Source organism: Procambarus clarkii, chromosome 20 (genome assembly GCF_040958095.1).
Source record: "Procambarus clarkii isolate CNS0578487 chromosome 20, FALCON_Pclarkii_2.0, whole genome shotgun sequence".
In the NCBI taxonomy this organism is placed as follows: Eukaryota; Metazoa; Arthropoda; class Malacostraca; order Decapoda; family Cambaridae; genus Procambarus; species Procambarus clarkii.
The window spans coordinates 20039691-20058709 of NC_091169.1; the positions used below are offsets into that span (position 1 = coordinate 20039691).

At 38.8% G+C, this 19019-nt stretch overlaps 1 protein-coding gene and 1 long non-coding RNA gene across 4 annotated transcripts in view; one reads left to right on the forward strand and one right to left on the reverse strand.

Moving 5' to 3' along the window:
* LOC123755565 (uncharacterized) overlaps positions 1-19019 on the forward strand; it is a 35162-nt gene that overhangs the window by 6945 nt on the left and 9198 nt on the right. The window contains exon 2 of the long non-coding RNA XR_011229177.1: positions 13966-14089. This is a non-coding gene — a long non-coding RNA (uncharacterized lncRNA). The remainder of the gene's footprint in view (positions 1-13965; positions 14090-19019) is intronic.
* LOC138366603 (uncharacterized) lies at positions 9003-18038 on the reverse strand. 3 transcript variants are annotated; one of them, XR_011229176.1, is made up of 3 exons: positions 16740-18021; positions 12183-12508; positions 9003-12142 (listed from the first exon to the last, which is right to left on the reverse strand). XR_011229176.1 is itself a non-coding variant. In XM_069327641.1 (2 exons), exon 1 carries the CDS (start codon positions 17791-17793, stop codon positions 16780-16782), a length of 1014 nt encoding a protein of 337 aa, XP_069183742.1. In that variant the 5' UTR covers positions 17794-18038; the 3' UTR covers positions 9003-12508; positions 16764-16779. The 3 variants fall into 3 exon arrangements, 2 of the variants coding, with proteins under 2 accessions (XP_069183742.1, XP_069183741.1); XM_069327641.1 differs by having other exon boundaries at positions 9003-12508; positions 16764-18038; XM_069327640.1 differs by having other exon boundaries at positions 9003-12508.

Sequence of the window (19019 nt, forward strand, 5' to 3'; positions counted from 1 at the left end):
TCAGTCTTCCGACATGCAAGTATACACAAGTTAGTCACATAATGGGCTGAGGAACTCGACCACAATGTTTTCTAAATCCAAAGAGTTTACAGTTGTGGTGTACTATAGTTAGTTACAATATGATATAAACTCAACTTTTGTTTAATATCAGGATAAAGTGCTAAACCAGTATGACTATAACACTTGGCAGGAATGTGAGGAAAAGGACAGAATGGTTATTAATTAATAAAAGGTAGTGTATTTTTGGCAAAAACGCTGCCTTCATTAATAGTTTTATTGAAATTATATATATATATATATATATATATATATATATATATATATATATATATATATATATATATATATATATATATATATGTCGTACCTAGTAGCCAGAACTCACTTCTCAGCCTACTATTCAAGGCCCGATTTGCCTAATAAGCCAAGTTTTCCTGAATTAATATATTTACTATAATTTTTTTCGTATGAAATGATAAAGCAACCCTTTTCTCTATGTATGAGGTCAATTTTTTTTTATTGGAGTTAAAATTAACGTAGATATATGACCGAACCTAACCAACCCTACCTAACCTAACCTAACCTATATTTATAGGTAAGGTTAGGTTAGGTAGCCAAAAAAAGCTAGGTTAGGTTAGGTTAGGTAGGTTAGGTAGACGAAAAAATATTAATTCATGAAAACTTGGCTTATTAGGCAAATCGGGCCTTGAATAGTAGGCTGAGAAGTGCGTTCTGGCTATTAGGTACGACATATATATATATATATATATATATATATATATATATATATATATATATATATATATATATATATATATATATATACATACACGCTATGTAATCAGACCCTGTGTAATATTTGTATACAAATAAAATATTTATTATTAGTATTATTATTTGTAAGACTGCACCATAAGTCTGTTTGTAAACAAAAGTCGAAAACATTATTCAGAACCCTAACAGAACTGGATCTATGGCATTTAATTCAATTCAGTTTCTTTATTATACACCCCATACCCATCCCGTGGGAGGTGGTGTAAAGGATCACAGAGGCACATAATCGGTTCAGGAACTGAACCCTCTAGTTCGTTTAGCTAAACAAATAAAAAAATTTTGACGCTAATTACAAAATTATTAATGTTATATATACATGTACACATACTCAAACATACATGTACATATGTATACGTAGTATCTATTTTCTTTAATTGTGGTACAGGGATTATTTGACCGGTATTGTAGAGTATTATAAAGAAACAACACAACAGGCTGAGGCAAGTAAAAATTTTCAAGGAAAGCCCTCTGGCAACTTATTCAACATGTTGCAAGTCTTGGACACAATGCTGTGGGGTTTTCCCAACGCAATCAGAAACGTTCCTGTTGCTGTAAATTTCCCCCTCCTTAATGGCTGAATTTAATCAAAGTTTCTCCGTATAAATCTAAACAGCGATACTGTGTGCAGTAAGTTTTTTTTTTTTAAGATTGTCGGCACTCAAACTGTACAAGCTTGTTTTATACTAGGAAAAGTAGGGACTCGGTCCATCCTAGACTCCATGTTTCCTGTTTACCTTAAAGATCTTGGATATCTCGGGGTTAATCCAAGCTTAAGGAATCGAGGAGATGATGCTCTCTGACACTCATAATTACCCCCTAACGCACCCCTCCAATCAGTACATCTAGCTAGGAATGCACTCGCGGACTGAACAATAGGTTTAGGGAAAATTTCAAGTTAATAGCCTATTGTTATGCTGCCGAGCCTTTGTTCAGAGTTCTAGCTTATTTTTCGACTGTGTTGCTTAATGAAAATATTTTAGCTTATTTACAGCTCATTTTCTTAGCATTCCTATTATAGCCTATTTACGACTGCATTGGTTAGCGTTCCCATTTCAGCTTCCGCCAACTGATACAATCAGGTCCTCGCCGTTTACAAAACATTCACGAGCACATTCGCAATCGCACGCACACCCAGGTAAACACACGCGCGTGTCCCGTTTACTTAGCAAAATCTCGGTGAGTTAAATAGTTTTTCTTTATATTGCGATCTTTATTCATTTTTAATTTTGACTCGAAGGGCGAGTTCATTAGGCAGTGTCACTCATCCTTTGAGTAGACACACCGCCGTAGCAGCATGTACAACACTCCCTAATAGGAAGAAAACCCGCTGGGTTGTTCATCCTGTAACTTGGACCCAGACACAACCGGGACTTGCTTAAATTAACCGTGTCAAGTGAACAGCTTCTCAAATAACGCACATTTCCTGTGCCAGGTGAGAACGACGGGATCACCGTAGCCCGTGCTGCTTGCAAATTTTTGTTTCGATTAGCTGAATCTAAAACAACAACAAATTATCAAACAAGTAGATTAGCCAACCCCGAAATTTGAGGTTATCTTGCGAGTGCAAAATGGAGAAAAAGAGGGTTGAGACAGACAAAGCTACTCTATCCTTTTGATATGTATCTTACTGCCTCAATAAACGTACTTGAACTGCAAAATGGGGAGATCTTTTTAAGAACTGTATCTTTATTTGACAAATAGTGTTTTCCTAATTCAAACAATGTGGTTTGTGCATGATTAAGAATACAAACAACGTGCATGATTAAGAAAATGCAATGTGAGGGTTTAATATTTTACACGCGTTTCTAATGTCTCTTAGATGTTCACATTCACATAGTGGTCAAGGCGATGTCCGTCTTTCTCCACCACAGATTCTGCAACTCCGCACCTTGGCTGAAACAACTGCGTTCTTCCTCTTCTGTCTCCCATACTTGTTTACATTTGTTTTCATGAATCTTCATTTTTTCTGAGATTTATTTACAGCTCGAATGACACTTAAATACGCGGCAAAGATTCAGAAGGTACGCAGACACAGAGGTTTTGGTGGAAGTTGAAGGGGTACAATTTGAGGAGTGGATAGGAGATAGTTGAAGAGAGAGAAGTTGAAGAGTTGAAGAGAGGTTGTGTCAGGAGGTAGGAGAGGGGGTGTATAGGATAGAGGGAGGGGGAAGGCGATGGATGGGTTGTGTAGGGTGTGAGGTTCGAGTTTTTTTGCCTGCAATAAACGAGGCAGCCCACTTACATCCCATGTAGAGTGAGAGTGCAACAAAAAAGATAATAACAGTAGAGACTTCCATATGTACCTATTCTCTAGGGGTGCATGAAGGATGTTTACAACATTATCTTCATTATTTTGGCAACATTTTCTCACTAAGATCAGACCCAGTCAAATTCTATCAAGTTACTCTGTCACTGGCAGTGAAAATGTACACGCCATACCACACAAAGCTGAAAAACATGATACGTAAATCAACTAAATGAAGGTAAACTTAAGCTTGGGTGGAAAGAGGGTAGACCTCAGACGGGTATGTGGACGACAGGGGTACCCCATGGGCAAGGGTACCCCTTATTACCCCTGCCCCATGGGTGCTAGACGCGGGCTTTAGCCTCGTCTGAAGGTCAACAGGTGTGTTATTTACCTGAGGCAAGTAAAACGGCAGATGTTTAGTCCAAGTACCTACGCAGTGTATATACTGAGCTGATGCCCGCAGTAATTCGTGAACTGAATGGGTTATTAATGGGCAAGCAAACACACACACCGGTTCAGGAATCAGGAGGCTCCGTAGGCTCAGGAATCGGGAACCTACGGAAGCAGGAACCGTAAGTTCAGGAATCTGTACACCAGTAGAGAGGCGGGACCAAAGAGCCAAAGCTCAACCCCCGCAAGCGCAATTAGGTGAGTACACACACACACACACACACACCTGTGTCCACCTGTGTCCCCTAGTGCACACGCACTAGGGGACACAGGTGGAAACTGAGTGCCCAAATGAGCTACAGAGATATTAGAAAGAATTTTTTTAGTGTCAGAGTAGTTGACAAATGGAATGCATTAGGCAGTGATGTGGTGGAGGCTGACTCCATACACAATTTCAAATGTAGATATGATAGAGCCAAGTAGGCTCAGGAATCTGTACACCACTTGATTGACAGTTGAGAGGCGGGACCAAAGAGCCAAAGCTTAACCCCCGCAAGCACAAATAGGCGAGTACACACACACACACACACACACAATCTACGTAATTACACGCAAAAACGAATACATTAACTCGGAACACCATAAATGTTTCATTGCAGCTCCCACAAGAGGCAACGCTAGCCTAGCAAGCCACAATGCCAGACAGACAACAATAGATATTTTTTTCACTCGGGATACTGAACTCATGGAACCGCTCAAGCCTAAATATCCAGCCCATCCTTCTGTTTTGATAGTACTTATAGTAAGATGAGGACCATAGTACGTATACCGACGTACAAAGCAATTAGAAAATGGAAATCGGTACTATTGAATTTGGACAAACCGGAAAAGATTTTCTATTTACGTTGCAAAGACAAAGTAACCTAACCTAACCCTAATACACGATATCTGAGGGGTAATATAGTACATATGTGTGCTATACTAGACCTAGGAAAATTTAAGTTTGTTTTTTTAGCTTCATTTTTGTCCCACGCTATAAAGTGAATAGTAGCAAATTGTACTATCTAATTGTTTAGTACGTCAATGTTTGTACTATGAGGGGGGCACATAGTTTCAAAAACTACTATCTAAACAAGAGAATGGGTTGAAATATTAAGACTGTTCTCCACTAAAAACAAGTTGGGAAAAAAAAACTCAGACGGGTATGTGGACGACAGGGGTACCCCTGTCGTACTTTTGACAAGCCACCGGCTTCCTGTCCCCATCAAGGACACTTGAGAGTAGTAGTCCTCGAGTAAACTCAGGTAAATTATTAATCGATTTGTAGTAATTGTGTTATTCCTCGTTTCTGGTATACAATTCTCGCGAAGAGAAAGCCAGGTGGACTTATCGAGGTCCCCCTTAGCTATTAAGGAGTCACTCATCCAGTTGCTGGTTAAACCGAACGGTGCTTAACCATATTAATTGGGTGATGCGTACATTATCCGCTGCGCCATTACATCAAGGTCATATTTGTAGACACGCCCCCTTCCTCAAAACACGTACATGCCAGCCACAAACACACACACGCACGCACACACACAGAAACACACACACACACACACACACACACACACACAGTGATATGATCACTACGTACAAAATAGTAACAGGAATTGATAAAATCGATAGGGAAGATTTCCTGAGACCTGGAACTTCAAGAACAAGAGGTCATAGATTTAAACTAGCTAAACAAAGATGTCGAAGAAATATAAGAAAATTCACTTTCGCAAACAGAGTGGTAGACGGTTGGAACAAGTTAGGTGAAAAGGTGGTGGAGGCCAAGACCGTCAGTAGTTTCATAGCATTTTATGACAAAGAGTGCTGGGAAGACGGAACACCACGAGCGTAGCTCTCTTCCTGTAACTACACTTAAGTAATTACACACTCACACAACGTCCTCGCGGCCGAGCAGAGTCCACAGCCCACGAGCCCGGGTTCAATTCTCTGTCGAGGTGAAAACAAATGAGCAGAATTTATTTCACCTGATGCCTCTCCACCTACCAATAAATAGGTACCTGTGAGTTAGATAGCTGTTGTGGGATGCATCATGAGGATGTGTGTGTGTGTGAGAGAGAGAGAGATGTAGTAGATTGACTGATAGAAAGACGGCATCCAAGGACTAATAGCTCAATCCTGCAGGCACAGATAGGTGTTAACACACACACATGGGTGGTACGCGAACAAGGAGACACAGGTGAAAACTGAGTACCCAAATGAGCCACAGGGACGTTAGAAAGAACTTTTTCAGTGTCAGAGTAGTTAATAGATGGAATGCATTAGGCAGTGATGTGGTGGAGGCTGACTCCATACACAGTCGCAAATGTAGATATGATAGAGCCCAGTAGGCTCAGGAATCTGAACACTAGTTTATTGACAGTTGAGAGGCGGGACCAAAGAGCCAGAGCTCAACCCCCGCAAGCACAACTTGGTGAGTATGCAACATCCCCGTGTTTACCATCCTAATGAACGTACTCAATCTGCAATTCATAAAGTTAACCTTTAATGTGATATGAATTGAAGGCGAATATCATTAATAAATATATTAAACTTTAACATCAACTTCCTTAATCTGTAGGCCACTAATGATCACCTGACCCTTAATATATGCTGACGGTCGCACTAGTCACCAATTCAATTTCTTTATTATGCACCACATACCCATCCCATGGGCGGTAGTGTAAAGCCTTACAGAGGCACATAATCGGTTCAGGAACTGAACCCTCTAGATCGTTTAGCTAAGTAAATAACAATCTTTTGACGCTAGTTACAAAACTAGTCACCAGTGATGATAAAATAACGCTCGTAGAAACAACGAATATGCACATTTACCCGGATAAATGTGCACTTTAGTTCTTGAATGGTAACGGAGCCTATTGACACAAACCTGAAACAATGTTTTTGGTTCCTGGCCGCCCAGTACTGAGAATGTAAGGAGTACCTTGCGAAATGCATCCCTAGACGTCGGACCATAATAAATGTGCGAACGTGAACTTTGGAAAGTTAATTTTTCAACTTGCCTCGAGAAGGAAAAAAAACATAAGAAATATTGAGAACATTCGTGTTAGAATCATTAATCTTACCCTTTCGGTCATATTCAACAACATAGGTTTACAAGAAATATATATATATACATATACATATATATATATATATATATATATATATATATATATATATATATATATATATATATATATATATATATATATATATATATATATATATATATATATATATAATCTTTGGACAACACCCACCAGTGGGTCTCGAACCCAGAAAGCACAACTACCTTCCAGTAGCTGCCATAACTAGTACGCCTTAACATTTAAGGCGTACTAGTTATGGCAGCTACTGGAAGGTAGTTGTGCTTTCTGGGTTCGAGGCCCACTGGTGGGTGTTGTCCAAAGATTGTTAATCTTCACTTGTGGTTTATGCAAGTATAAGCTTATATATATATATATATATATATATATATATATATATATATATATATATATATATATATATATGTCGTACCTAGTAGCTAGAACTCACTTTTTGGCCTACTATTCAAGGCCCGATTTGCCTAATAAGCCAAGTTTTCCTGAATTATTATATTTTTTCTAATTTTTTTCTTATGAAATGATAAAGCTGCCCATTTCATTATGTATGAGGTCAATTTTTTTTTATTGGAGTTAAAATTAACGTAGATATATGACCGAACCTAACCAACCCTACCTAACCTAACCTATCTTTATAGGTTAGGTTTGGTTAGGTAGCCGAAAAAGTTAGGTTAGGTTAGGTTAGGTAGGTTAGGTAGTCGAAAAACAATTAATTCATGAAAACTTGGCTTATTAGGCAAATCGGGCCTTGCATAGTAGGCTGAGAAGTACGTTCTGGCTACTAGGTACGACATATATATATATATATATATATATATATATATATATATATATATATATATATATATATATATATATATATATAATATTTATTTATATATTTATTTATTTATAATTTATTATCGTGCTGAAGCTGACCTTACGAGAGGCAGTTTCTTACTGCAACTCCGACATTCTTACCTTCCGAAATCCAGACCAAATGCGTATTTTCTTGGAAGGGTTACGTTTAATCCCGACTTGTCCAGTGGATATTCGCAGTGGGTATCATTCCCTATGGGCGATCTTACCCCAGGGACGATTATTCACCAGGGGGCGATCATTCTCAGACCACCATTTATCAGACCACCACTCAGACCACCGTCTGCCTTCCACAAGGTGGAAGGCAGACATGAAGCACAAAACTTCAGTCCAGTTTCACGTGAATGTTTAACATGCAACATGACGAAATCCGTAAGAGGCTAGTAGAACACCTAGAAACAAGATCATCTATAACACAACACTTGGATTCAGGAACAGAAAATCTTGCCTTTCAAACTTAATTAGAATTACATGATCGGGCGACAGAAATCAGACAAGGCAAAGAAGGGTGATCAGATACATACTTTTGAGTTGGCAGAAAGCCTTCGATTCAGTACTCAACATGAGATTAGTGAACAAGTTGGAGAAACAGGCGCATGAGATACATGGAACGTGCTCGAGTCGCACCCATCCTTGTAAATTGCTAGTACCAGTACTTAGACCAACTATTTGGTCGACCAATATATACTGTTGAACCCCCCAAAATAGAACTTTTTGTAAAAGGATTAATTTTTGCAAAAGTTAATTTTTTTAGAAACCCGATAAAAATCTAAAATCTATATTAACTTTCCTAGGCCTAGTATAGCACATATATGTACTACATTAGGTCTAAGATAGCGTATTTTAGGATTAGTATTCCTTAAGACAGATAAGGCTAGGTTCTTTAGATGCATTTCTAACTTTATAGAATGTCATTTGGGCCAAATTCAGTAATACAAAAAATTAACTTTTGTGGGTCCAACAGAGCACATTGAGACGTGTGATCAAATAGTTGTCATAATTTCATTTATTTATTTATTTATATACAAGAAATTACATTGGGTCTTATGAGAGAGTACATAGTATTAATGTTTTAACATTCTTGTAAAGCCACTAGCACGCATAGCATTTCGGGCAGTACTATAATTTAAGGAGGATAAGTTGTCCGGTGACATGGGCGCGCACAGATATAACCAGTAGGGTGCCACTGAAATCAGAGCTAGGATCGTAATCTATGTACATCATTGGTGCCCAACAGGAGAATGACAAATGTTTTATGGCGGAACCTAAATGCTGAATACTAGTACATCTGAATCATCAAGAATTAGCAAGTGGTGAGTATCATGATTAGGGCATTTTTTTCAATTATAAAAGTAAGGCGGGGGATCGCAGGTTTTTTGAGTATTAGATAATTAGCCGCGAGTTTAAAAAGGTTGGGGGGACTACTGGATTGTACGTGGTCTCCAAGACATGAAACTTCTTTGCAATATTTTCGGAAGGCAAAAATTGTTAGGAAGACATATAGTGTAAGACTGAAAGAAACAGACACAGAATAACAGAAACTTTATTCGTAACAACTTATACAAATCACTGCAGTAATTGCTGAACTAAACTGGTGTACAGCAAGTTAAATCAAACTTACATTTTTGGCATAAAGAGAGTAGTATTTAGCTTACAGTTTGAAAAAAAAGTGTACTTTACCATTAGACTACATTATATTTGCAAGACTGATCAACATAAAAACTACATTTAGAAATCTGAATAGGAAGTCATTCATGACCTTGTGTACCACATATATCATACCAGTCAGAATCTATCCGGAATATGCTGTACCAGCTTGGGGCTCTGCTCTACTCTCCTTAAAAGTAATTTAACGAAGCTGGTTTATGTTCTGAACCGTATTATTTACTTGCCGGTACACGAGCAAGGGGACAGTGGTTAAAACTAAGTGTCCAAATGAGTCAAATTTTTTAAGGTTTAGTTCATTTATTATGCACCCCATACCTTTCCTGTGGGCGATAGTGGAAAGGGTTACAGAGGCACATAATGGCGGTCAGGGACTGAACCCTAAAATTCATATAGCTAAGCAAGTTACAGTCTTGATGAGCTAGTTACAAAATTTAATGCACATCATATCAACAATGGGCTCGAGACATGCCCTTAGAAAATTTGAAAGTCAAAATAGGCTACTGAGTGTATGGAAAGCACTAAAAAGAGAAATGATGGATGAAGTCATTTCTCACAGGTACAAAAATAGATATGACAGTGCCTCAAAGACACAACGAACATGTACATCAATCTATTGAAAGGATACAAATATTCTTCATCTTCAGATGCAAAGAGCTGAAGCTAAACCTCCGCAAGCACAATTAGGCGAATGCACACATAACGCAAAGCAGGACAGAAAATAGTTTCACGATGAAATTAACAATGTCATATTCAAAACATGTCTGAAAAATGATCTCCATACACCATTCAAAACATTTACACTTCTCCGCCATATTCATATATGTTTATTATTCAAAATAATAACAAAATCAAAATAATAATAAAATAATAATTATTCAAACCTTCAACAAAATCATTATATATCAAGTGCAATCCTTAAAAAAACTATAATTATAATGTTTACGCAAGACTAAGCGTATTAAGTACTGCAGTTCACATCAAATATATAATCACAAAAATATCATCATTTTTTTAAAGCTAGGCTTGAACAGAAATTAATTAACGATTTACAAATGTCTTTTATACCATCTGATGTTATCATTTAATGCATTAACTATTCAGAAATTATTTGAATAAGATTTATTAATGGCTATATCAAAATTTGCGAATTCTGAGCATTATGATAAACTATAATTTGATACATGCCTTATACTGCATCAAGAATAAACTTCAATATACCATACATGCCTCATACTGCATCAAGGATAAACTTCAATACATCATACATGCCTCATACTGCATCAAGGATAAACTTCAATATACCATACATGCCTTATACTGCATCAAGGATAAACTTCAATACATCATACATGCCTCATACTGCATCAAGGATAAACTTCAATATACCATACATGCCTTATACTGCATCAAGGATAAACTTCAATATACCATACATGCCTTATACTGCATCAAGGATAAACTTCAATATACCATACATGCCTCATACTGCATCAAGGATAAACTTCAATATACCATACATGCCTCATACTGCATCAAGGATAAACTTCAATATACCATACATGCCTCATACTGCATCAAGGATAAACTTCAATACATCATACATGCCTCATACTGCATCAAGGATAAACTTCAATACATCATACATGCCTCATACTGCATCAAGGATAAACTTCAATACATCATACATGCCTTGTACTGCATCAGTATAGACAGATGAAACATTTAGTCAAACTTAGATTATTATCTTTCATTGAACTTAATCTTTCTAATATTTTACACGACTCATTTGTTTGAAATAAATTAGTTATAAATAAAACTATTACTATATTGATATATTCGTAATTCAACTTTGAGCCCCCCTTGCCTAGGTTTAATGGCATCTAATTTGTAAAGAAATTTTGAATATAAATAGGGATATTCCAAATCTTCCTCCACCTCTCAGACAATAGAACAGATACTGTCACACAATATTCAGTCAATATTTCACATACATCTTGAATGTAAGATAAATCTTATATACAGCTTAATAGTTTCTTCTATTAAATATAAATTAACTTCATTATATATTGAGAGTTTATGCATAATTAGGCCTCGAAAGGATAGGTTAGGTAAGGTGGTTTCATTTTCAAAATTTGGAGTGTGTGCTGCAACCCGTCCTCAGATCAAGTCTATTCCATCCAGCGGTCAACCCCAAAGACTCATTCGTCAATTTTAAAATGCTGTTCATCAACAACAATTTTCTCAAATATAAATGAATATTATTATAAATTAGCATAATGTGCACATTTAAGCATTGGTTAGGTTAGGTGTTTAAGTTCTGTTGGCGATTATTTATATTTGTAGTTCGTGGGTGAATCATTTCAACCCGTCCTCGACTCAAGTCCATTACATCCAGCGGTCGACCCCACAGACGCATTCATAAATTTTAATCTGCTGTTCAATCAAAACGGGAATTTTCTCAAGTATAAATTAATATTATAATATATTAGCATATTGTGCATATATAGGCATAGGTTAGGTTAGGTTAGGTGTGTAGGTTCTGTTGGCGATTATTTGTATTTGTAGTACGTGGGTGAAGCATTTATACCGTTGTGATTCGAACAAAATTCGTCAGTGAAGCACTTGTTCCTGATATGTTCGAACGTTAGCAGTTGTGAGTCGTGTGTAAACCGCTTTTCATTCATAAACAGGGGGTTTGGCGGGTGCATGGAATTACTTTTGGATCTTTGTTTGGAGGACGGGCTGATCATTTACAGCTTTGTGGTTCGAACAAAATTCGTCAGTGAAGCACTTGTTCCGGAAGTGTTGGAACGAAATCAGTTGTGGGTCGTGTGTAAACCGTTTTTCATTAATAAACAGGGGGTTTGGCGGGTGCATGGAATCACTTTTGGATCTATGGAGGACGGGCTGTGGGTCATAGCTTCGAACAGCAAGTGAACGAAGCACGTCTTGGGTCATAGCCTCGAACAGCAAGTGAACGAAGCACGTCTTGGGTCATAGCCTCGAACAGTAAGTGAACGAAGTACGTCTTGGGTCATAGCTACGAACAATCATATTAAATGAACACGGAATGACACCGACTGAAATAATTTTTTTTTGCATGCACATCGTGAATTCGTTGGTCCTTTGATTTGATTATGAGTCAGAATAATTGATAATCTTGTATTGCGGTCAGGACATTTTTAAAGCTGTGTCGAACCAAGACTTTGCGGAAGTAGAGTAGTCAACCTCCTGATGTTCTAATCAGTAACTTGTAAAGCCATCTGAAGCCAAACTATAATGCTCCGCTATCTCTTAAACTAATGATGTATGCATCTTGAAAATCTGCCGGCCCCTATGCTGACGTTTCTTCTCCGCAAGTGCATCTCTGGAAAATAAAGGAGGACGAGTTAGCCAAACTTTTTTTTTTTTTACTTTGAGCCTAATAGGGTATTCCCCCCCTGAAACATACAAAATGTTGAGTGTTTGTTGTTGTGCTTGAGGCCTAGCAACTGCTAGAGGGTTTGATGACCAAATCACACATCAGAAAATGAAGAAACGACGACGTTTCGGTCCATCCTGGACCATTATCAAGTAGCAACCCGTCCTCGACTCAAGTCCATTACATTCAGCGGTCGACCCCACAGACGAATTCATAAATTTTAACATGCTGTTCATGCAAAACGGGAATTTTCTCAAGTATAAATTAATATTATAATAGCATATTGTGTATATATAGGCATAGGATAGGTTAGGTCAGGTGTTTAGGTTCTGTTGGCGATTATTTAAATTTGTAGTACGTAGGTGAAGCATTTATTGCGTTGTGATTCGAACAAAATTCGTCAATGAAGCACTTGTTCCGGATATGTTCGAACGTCAGCAGTTGTGAGTCGTGTGTAAACCGCTTTTCATTCATAAACAGGGGGTTTGGCAGCTGCATGGCATCACTTTTGGATCTTTGTTTGGAGGACAGGCTGCAAGTAGTGTCATACAACCAACCCGTCCTCGACCCAAGTCCATTCCATCCAGCGGTCGACCCCACAGACGCATTCATAAATTTTAACACGCGGTTCATTCAAAATGGGAATTTTCCCAAATATAAATTAATATTATAATATATTAGCATATTGTGAATATATAGTCATAGGTTAGGTTAGGTGTTTAAGTTCTGTTGGCGATTATTTGTATTTGTAGTACGTGAGTGAAGCATTTACTGCGTTGTGGTTCGAAGAAAATTCGTCAGTGAAGCACTTGTTCCGGAAGTGTTCGAACGAAATCAGTTGAGTCGTGTATAAACCGTTTTTCATTCATAAACAGGGGATTTGGCGGATGCATGGAATCACTTTTGGGTCTTTGTTTGGAGGACAGGCTGTGTCATAATGCAGCCCGTCCTCCAAACAAAGATCCAAAAGTGATTCCATGCACCCGCCAAACCCCTGTTTATGAATGAAAAACGGTTTACACACGACTCACAACTGCTGACGTTCGAACATATCCGGAACAAGTGTTTCACTGACGAATTTTGTTCGAATCACAACGCTATAAATGCTTCACCCACGTACTACAAATACAAATAATCGCCAACAGAACCTAAACACCTAACCTAACCTAACCTATGCCTATATATGCACAATATGCTAATATATTATAATATTAATCTATACTTGAGAAAATTCCCGTTTTGAATGAACAGCAGATTAAAATTTATGAATGCGTCTTTGGGGTCGACCGCTGGATGTAATGGACTTGAGTCGAGGACGGGTTGCATAATGATCCAGCTCCTCAGCTCAGGAACGAGCCTTGTTGTATATACTTGAACATTTTCTTGTTTGACATTGTTTTCAGGTATATGGATTCCGTGCCGGTTTTGCTTATTCCAGAGTGTCACGAAGATTAAGGAAGTAACACGATGATGATGATGGTTGCAGATGGGGAACGCAGTACCCGGGTAGTGATTATGGCTACAGAGGTGAGGACAATATTTAGTGAAGATGGTTACAGGGAGGGAGGGAATAAAGTGTCAAGCCATTACGGTTATATAGCACTTCTAAGGGGTCAGGATAAGGATTTGGGATGGGACGGGGGAAAGGAATGGTGTCCAACCACCTGTTGACGGTCCGGGATCGAACGCTGACCTGCATGAAGCGAAACCGTCGCTCTACCGTCCAGCCCAAGAGTGTGTGTGTACAGTGATGAGGATGGTTGTATGTAGTGTAGATAATTAGTGTTGCGTGTAGTGCTGATGGTTGTGAGTAGTTAAGATGGTTACAGTGAGGAAGAGTGTGAAATAAAGACAGTGCTGAAGGTCACATTTAATGATAATTAATACAGTAATGATGATTGTGTAGTAAAGTTGGTCACAGTGATAAAGATAGTGTGTAGTGAAGATGGTTAATTAGTAACATTATCACTGCCCAATAACTTGGGCTGGACAGTAGAGCGACGGTCTCGCTTCATGCAGGTCGGCGTTCAATCCCCGTCCGTCCAAGTGGTTGGGCACCATTCCTCCCCCCCCCCATCCCATCCCAAATCCTTATCATGACCCCCTCCAATGCTATACAGTCGTAATGGCTTGGTGCTTCTCCTGATAGTTCCCTTCCCTACGCCCTAACTATGATTAAGTTTGGTTAAGGTTACATTAGGTTATGGTTAAGTTAGGTTTCATTACGTTAATAGTGTATTATTCTCAAATACGTGATATATGATATTCAAAACTATTTGAGTATCCCCTAAAATTTAACTTACAGAAAACAGATTCTTCGGACCCTTTAAGAGAAAACGTATTAAGCGTAACCCCCCCCCCCCCCCAGGGCCTAGCAGCTGAGTGGACAGCACTTCAGATTCATAGTCCTGACGTTCCTGGTTCTGGGCAGTTTCTTTAACCCTGATGCCCCTGTTACCTACCAGTAAATAGGTACCTGGGAGTTAGACAGCTGCTACAGGCTGCTTCCTGAGGGTGTGTAACAAAAATAAAAAAAAGGCCTGGTTGAGGACCGGGCCGAGGGGACGCTAAGCCCCGAAATCATCTCAAGATAACCTCAAGATAGTATGTAGTAAAGATGGTTACAGTGATGAAAGTAATGTCATATCTTCGCCATGTCGCGAAGATATAGCGTTCGCCATACGAACAAATACAGATACTCTTTCTAGTTATTACATTAGCGGGGTAAGTATCACGGTCTATGGTGAGCCCGTAGTGGACTTACCTGGCACAGGAGCGGTGCTGTGAGTTGTTTTCTACAGTTGTCTGTTGTTGTTGTTTCGGATTTAGCTACTCGGAACGAAGTGTCCATGTAGCACGGGCTATGGTGAGCCCGTAATACAGTTGTCACGTCACATAAATTATGTCCTAAATTGCCAGAACCTAACCTGAGGACCCACGAATAAAATACTGTACAGCCAATTTTACAGCAGTCAGTTTTGCGAGCCGCTATGATTTATAGTTCATCATATTTTGGCGTTGATGATTTATACGTCAAAATGCGATGTACTGTTCTAGAGGACAGATTGTAACTATTTTTTTCATATAATTATGAAATTATCATTTTTGAATTAAGCCTAGACTAATGTAGAGGGAAGGCAACGACTGAGCCATCAAGCCAACCTTGTCCTCTTACAAAGAACGTCGCTTTTCGCTCGTATGTGTTACTAAGGCCAAAAATTGTCGTACTCGAAAATGGAAGCGGCTCGCGAAAGAGACGTACTGTACCGTTTTCTGTTTTGGGTCCTCTGGCTTATTCCGTTAGGTTAGGAGAGGACACGTTAAATTACCCGTTTTCTTGACGTTTTGAAACCTTAGGAGGACGGGCTAATCAAGCAGTATGTAATTTCATCGCGGGAATGAGTCGTGGATGACGCAATGCTCATACAGTTTCAGTAATGAAGCCTAATGTTCATCAGCTTATAGTTGATTATGTAATGTTTCCGATGGTTGGTTAGGTTCGTAAAGAGTGCATAAAATCTGACTAATTTAGGACTAGCGCAAAACTAAAGTTTTTGTTAACATTGCGTTCTAGGCTAAATCTAATTAAATACGTATATAGCCATTTAAATCTTATTATTAAAATGTTAAGCTAAGTAGTTTTCAATGTCTCATTTAGCCTAACATCATTATAGCGACTAAGTAGCGTCTAAAAGTCTAGCCTCAACTTTTGAAATGTAAAAAAATCGTGTAATGAAAAAGCATTTTGAGACAGGGTTTCGTAGTACAGTTGGCTTCATTTTCGACTCGCAATCGGGGATCCCCTAGTTCGATTTCCGTGCGGGACAGAAATAGTTGGGCACGTTTGCTTTCACCTACGCTAATACCTCCGTTCACCAAGCAGTAACTAGGTACCCGACAGTTAGGCAACTGTCATGGGGTTGCATCTTTGGGAGGGTCAGTTGTTCGACCTTGGGAGGTATGGAGAACCATAATAAACTATGAAAGTGGCGATGCTGTTTACCTATTTACACCAAAGCAAAAACAGCCTAATCTAACCAAGGGTGCAGACACCTACACAACAGTAATGCGATTACAGTAATATATTTAAAACAAACTTAGGCCTACTGGTACTATATTTTGATCAAGAAATTTATTTAGGGTAAATTTCTCATAATCATCATTTTATCTTACTTACGTTCAACAAATAGTATGTAACAACCTTTGAATGATGCTCATTATTCATTGTTCTTAAGGGGCTTGAAATCAAACTGATTCTTGGGTCGCGAGGCAAGCATTCTTGACAGGAAAGTGCTGCTTGCTGAATGACAGGTCTCAGATGAGCTGCTGTTAGTGGCTTTCATGGCGTTCCTGTCTTCTCCTGCTGCCTCATCGCTAGTAGTCGACTCCGCTGGGATTCCTTCTGCTGGAGCTGGGCTCGAGACCTGCTTGTCGATTTCCGAGTATGGCGGAGGAGCTTCGTTCTGGAGGTCACTATAGGCAGGAGGAAGGTCTCTATTAGATGGTGTTGGGCCTGCAGGGATTGGCACTACCACGCTTCTCACGAAGGTAGAATTCCTCACTACCTGGACATTCCTTCTACGATTCTTTCTACGGCAGTAAAAGCTGCAAAAACTAACGCAAAAAAGTATGGCACCCACTGGGATGAAGATAACATGGCTTGTACTGGAACTGTAAGTACTTGCATACCGAGTTTCGGAGCCGAAAGTCTTGGTATATATTTCACTCAGATTCTTCATTACCCTGTCGTCTCCAAAAGGACTGTCGCTTTCGGGAAAAGATAATGGCTCAAGTAAGCACTCTATGCCAGGTTTTCCAAGGACAGTTAAAATATCAGCACTAATTTGAACTCCACTTGTTAAGTTACAACCAAATGGGTCCCATAAATATGTAAATTTGATAGTGTTCGTGCCCATTAAAGTCAAGTGAAACGTAAAACCTTCAGTGTCAAAGCTAACCTCGTACCATTGCCAACCTCTTAAATCTTGCATCGTCGCGTTCTTTCCTAGTTGTTCATACACCGTAAAGTTCACAAAGTAAGTCTTATATAAATCACACGAGTCGGAACTTAGTACAAGCGTGGAGTCTGATATATCTGAACGAAAGAAGGCCTTTTCGCCCTCGGTGAGAGTAATATCTTGGCTCCCCACCGGACAGACCAGTATCATGGTGGCGAAACGAGGCCATAACACCAGCAACAAGCAGAGTATCTCAACCCTACACCTCGACATTCCCCCCTTTTTTGTGTGAGTGTGTGTATTTATCTGCTTCTGAAGCTTCCACTCCTAACAACGTTTATTACGGACTTCCTGATCGAACACTGCTTTCAAGACTGAGCGATGGAAGATGTCGTCGCAGCTTACAGGTGCTGGTTTAAAGCTCACAGGTGCCGGAGCATCAGCACCACCCCACGCGACCAGCCAGGCTACACTGCCCAGGCTGTTGCTTGCGGCTACTCTCGCTCCTCCACACTAGGCGGGTGATATTTTTGCCTTGTATCACCACTGGTTTACTGTCATGAATTGCTAAATTCAAACCTCAAACAAGTTGATTAACATATTCTGGAATGTGTATTCAACTTGTGTTAAAGATATTTAACTTTGAGGTTCGTATAGTTAAAAGTAACGTAACATAGGCAATATTTTTTGGGATATTCCCATGACGTCAGGTTCAGTGGAAGGATGTCAGAGGCTGACATACGTGCCTTATCAACAATATATTCATGCACGTACCATTTTGTTAACATATTGGCCATACCGTGTTATTTACAGCTTAAATACCACCATCGATGTTTCATGACTACTCTTCCTTGCATAGCATAAACATTTATTAACAGAACTTATATTTAACAAAGATTAACGAAATCAAGTATCACCCTTATATGTTTAAAAACCTCCTCGTTTTTTTTTTTTTACATAATTCTTGGATAGCAAGAAAGCACAAGTAAATAAATTTGTTAGCTTTAATTTTCGTAAATAATGTGACGGACCGTTAGTTAAATATTAGACTAGGCTACGTCGCCAAGCAAATAGTTAAGAGAAAGTCTTATACATATTAATGGTCTTAGCTTTCTCCCGAGATAACTATCTTGATAAAAAAAAGAATAATGGATAACATTTCATCATAACTCAGCTTGTTGATAGCCCTTATACGCTTAAAAAAATATAAATATGCAAATTTAATACGAAAAAGTGCAACTTTGCCTGAGTTCTATTCAACATTGCCAATGTTCTTAGTTTTTATAACACTTTTCCAATGTTCTTAGCCAAATTCACAGTTTTTACCTCAGTTCCCTGGAGTTTAGCAAGTTTACTCCTTTCACCTAATGCCTCTGTTCACCTAGCAGGGAGTAGGTACTAAGGAGTTAGTCAGCTTGTTGTGGGGTTGCATTCTGGACGGGGTCAATAATTCGACCCTGGGGTGGAGAGGGACCAAGAATAATGCCTAACGTGTATGA

Bases quoted from the DNA above. Each gene is read 5' to 3' on its own strand.
- LOC138366603 (XM_069327641.1), bottom strand. From the start codon at position 17,793: ATGTCGAGGTGTAGGGTTGAGATACTCTGCTTGTTGCTGGTGTTATGG.